Below are 3377 nucleotides of genomic sequence, written 5' to 3'. Positions count from 1 at the left end.
TATTTAATATAATCAAAAGATGTCCTATGTAAAAAAAATTATATATGTTTATATTAAAAAATATGTATTAAAACAAAATATTTTAATTTGAATTTATATTAAATACATATTTTTTTAATACAAACATATTTTTTAAAATAGTACATCTTTTGATTATATTATATACAAAAATATCAAATGGTTTTAACCTTAAATTTTTTATAAAATAATCTCTAATAATTTTATTGATTATTATTATTATTATTATTATTATTATTATTATTATTATTGAGTGACTATATATATATATATATATAAATACATATATAAGAATCTAATGAATAAATTTATCATTATTTTTATTTATAAAATACAAAAAATCATGGTATAATATTATTATGTAATTAATAATAATAATAATAATAATAATAATAATAATAATAATAATAATAATAATAATAATAATAATAATAAATAAAATTATTAGAAATTATTTTACAAAAAAATCAAGGTTAAAATCATTTAATATTTTTGTATTTAATATAATCAAAAGATGTACTATTTTAAAAAATATGTTTGTATTAAAAAATATGTATTTAATATAAATTCAAATTAAAATATTTTGTTTTAATACATATTTTTTAATATAAACATATATAATTTTTTTTACATAGGACATCTTTTGATTATATTAAATACAAAAATATCAAATAATTTTAACTTTGAATTTCTTGTAAAATAATCTCTAATAATTTATTATTATTATCATTATTATTATTATTATTATTATTATTATTATTATTATTATTGAGTGACTATATATATATAAGAATCTAATGAATAAATTTATCATTATTTTTGTCTAAAAAATACAAAAAATATAGTACAATATTATTGTGCAATTAATAATAATTATTATTTTATTTTATTTTATTTTTGGACGGGGGACTATTATGTCTAATAGAAAGAAAAGTTGGGGATTGATTTGTACATTAGTTTTTCTTAGGGACTAAAATGTCCGTTTTTAAAATCTTTGGGGACTGATCTGGGTAATTACTCTACCGAAAAATGAATTGGGGACTGATTTGTCTGCCGGAGTAAAACCTTGGGGACTAATCCATATATTAATTTTCCTTGGGGACTAAAATGTCCAATTCTAAAATCCTCGGAGAGTGATTTGGGTAATTACTCTTTATTTATTTATTTATTTATCAGAGCTGTATATTTGTAACTAAATGATTACCAAAAACAATAAAATATTGGTAGCTAAATGATGAACAAAAACAATAAATTATGATAATACTCTTACATCTCTCAATTTATTAATATAAAATAGTCTTTCAGATACCCTAAGACCCTACTACCAAAGGCTGGAGGCTACAAAAACAGTTCTACTCTTTGGGTGTCGGCTCCAAGAACTCTTAGCTTCGTATTAGCAGCACCGCACTGCAACTCTAGATCTCTTGGATATAGAAACAAATAGTCACATTTTGAATTCCACTATATAAGAATAGGAAGATAGTTGGAATTTGGTAGTTATAGGATTAATATCCTTGCCTCATAGTCATGCATTCACATACACGTTGCAGACTTGCAGTGCAAATAATTAAAAGTAGTTGGTAGTATAAGCATTTATCATCATGGACGACCGATCTAGCTAAACTAGAATGAAGGACTATACTAGCACGGTCTTCTTCTGGTATTAAGGGATCTCACATTGTAATCCTCAATAATTGAATCGAGTAAGTGATAACGCGTAGTATAGATAAGAAGCATTTATGATAGGTGATGAAGCTAGAGGGTGACGCCATATATATTACACTATGGACGTGACGTAGTGTTAAACTGTTAATGGTTGTTAAAGGCCATGCATGTGAAAAACAACGACCTATCTAATATCTTTTGTATTTTGTTTTTGTTGATCATCACTTGCTACACTACCTATTAGGTACCTTAAGAAGGAAGCTAAGGTACTTAATTAGACCAATCGCCACACTATAAATACCGAGCTGGTGCAGTAGGCTTGGCATCCCATCCCAAACTCATACAGATCCCTCGCATCTCATTTCATTTCCAAAAACCACAAAACCATAGCCATGGGTGTCTCATTTAACTTGCACAAATTTGACCCTAAGCACTCCAAGGAGATCCAATTCCAAGGAGACGCAACCATTACCGATCACCATATCATTCGACTCACCAGTCTGGACGACGATGGCAACCCACTGGGAAACAGAGTTGGCCGAGTCTTATTCTCCGACCCTGTGCACCTCTACGACCACAGTGGCCTCCGAGCAGGATTTGAAACCACCTTCGTCTTTCGCATCTCAAAACCCTATAACACTGAATATACACCTGGACCTGGTGATGGTCTTGCCTTCTTCCTTGCTAGTGCTGACACTGAAATTCCTCCTGAATCTTCTGGAAAGTTTCTCGGCCTCTTTAATGATGCATCTGACAGAATTGTTGCTGTTGAATTCGATACTTTTTCCAACTCCGATATTGGGGATCCCAATTATCCGCACATCGGAATTGATGTTAACTCTATCAGGTCATCAAAAGTTTGTTACTGGAATTTTCATGATGCAGCGATAACTACTGCAAAGATAACATATAACTCTGCTCATAAGAAGTTAACTGTCCATGTCTCTACATATCTCCACAGCCAACCCGACACTCTTACTTATGATGTCGATTTGAGTACTAAGCTGCCTGAAAAGGTTAAGATTGGAATATCTGCTTCCACTGGACAATTCTCGCAGACTACTGAGATTCTATCTTGGATCTTCAAGTCCAACTGAAAAGGAACATCGATAGATGTTGACTTGTTACCAAGTTTGTGTTGTGTCTTTTATTTTAATTCAATAAGGACAAGCTTACTCGTCTTTAGTTTGTCTCTGTAAGTGTTATGCCACTACAGATACAGGGCAAGGGCTGTCCATTGTTCTTGTTTGTGTTTGGATTTGGTTTCTTGTCTTATGTGATATATGCATGGATGCTTACTTTATTTTCTTCGTTTTTGCCTTTATTTCTTCCTTCTGTCTTTTCAAAAGTGCAAAACATCCCTTCTAGTAACTAATTTCCTAGCTAGTTAACTGCATGGACAAGGGATCGGGATCAAGCACCAAAGGGAAATATGGTTAGAACAACAAATTACCACGACCATACTTGTTAGTATTTTCTTGTATGTAGTTTTGATTCACAACTAGTTTAATTATGCTTATGTTTTTGGGAGGCTAAAAGTTTTAGCTTTTAGGTTCACTTCTTACGTCCTAGGTTTGATTATTAGTTGAGAAATTATTTTTCAATCCCACTGAAGAGAGGATAAATTAAATAAAAAATTAATCATAAAATAATAATAAAATTATAAGTAATGAAAAATTATACTCTAAAATAGT

The 3377-nt window shown here is 29.7% G+C and overlaps 1 protein-coding gene across 1 annotated transcript; it reads left to right on the top strand.

Moving 5' to 3' along the window:
- Nucleotides 1–1826: 1826 nt before the first annotated feature.
- LOC112778993 (lectin-like) lies at nucleotides 1827–2986 on the top strand. The gene has a single exon (XM_025823253.2). It carries the CDS (start codon nucleotides 2076–2078, stop codon nucleotides 2778–2780), a length of 705 nt encoding a protein of 234 aa, XP_025679038.1. The 5' UTR covers nucleotides 1827–2075; the 3' UTR covers nucleotides 2781–2986.
- The last annotated feature ends 391 nt before the right edge of the window (nucleotides 2987–3377 follow it).

The sequence above is a fragment of the Arachis hypogaea genome, chromosome 19, assembly GCF_003086295.3.
Source record: "Arachis hypogaea cultivar Tifrunner chromosome 19, arahy.Tifrunner.gnm2.J5K5, whole genome shotgun sequence".
Classification (NCBI taxonomy): Eukaryota; Viridiplantae; Streptophyta; class Magnoliopsida; order Fabales; family Fabaceae; genus Arachis; species Arachis hypogaea.
The sequence above is the reverse complement of the archived record's forward strand: the minus strand, read 5'-3'. Positions and strand labels throughout refer to the sequence as shown.

Excerpts from the sequence above, each read along its gene's own strand:
- LOC112778993 (XM_025823253.2), top strand. The coding sequence starts at position 2,076 with ATGGGTGTCTCATTTAACTTGCACAAATTTGACCCTAAGCACTCCAAG.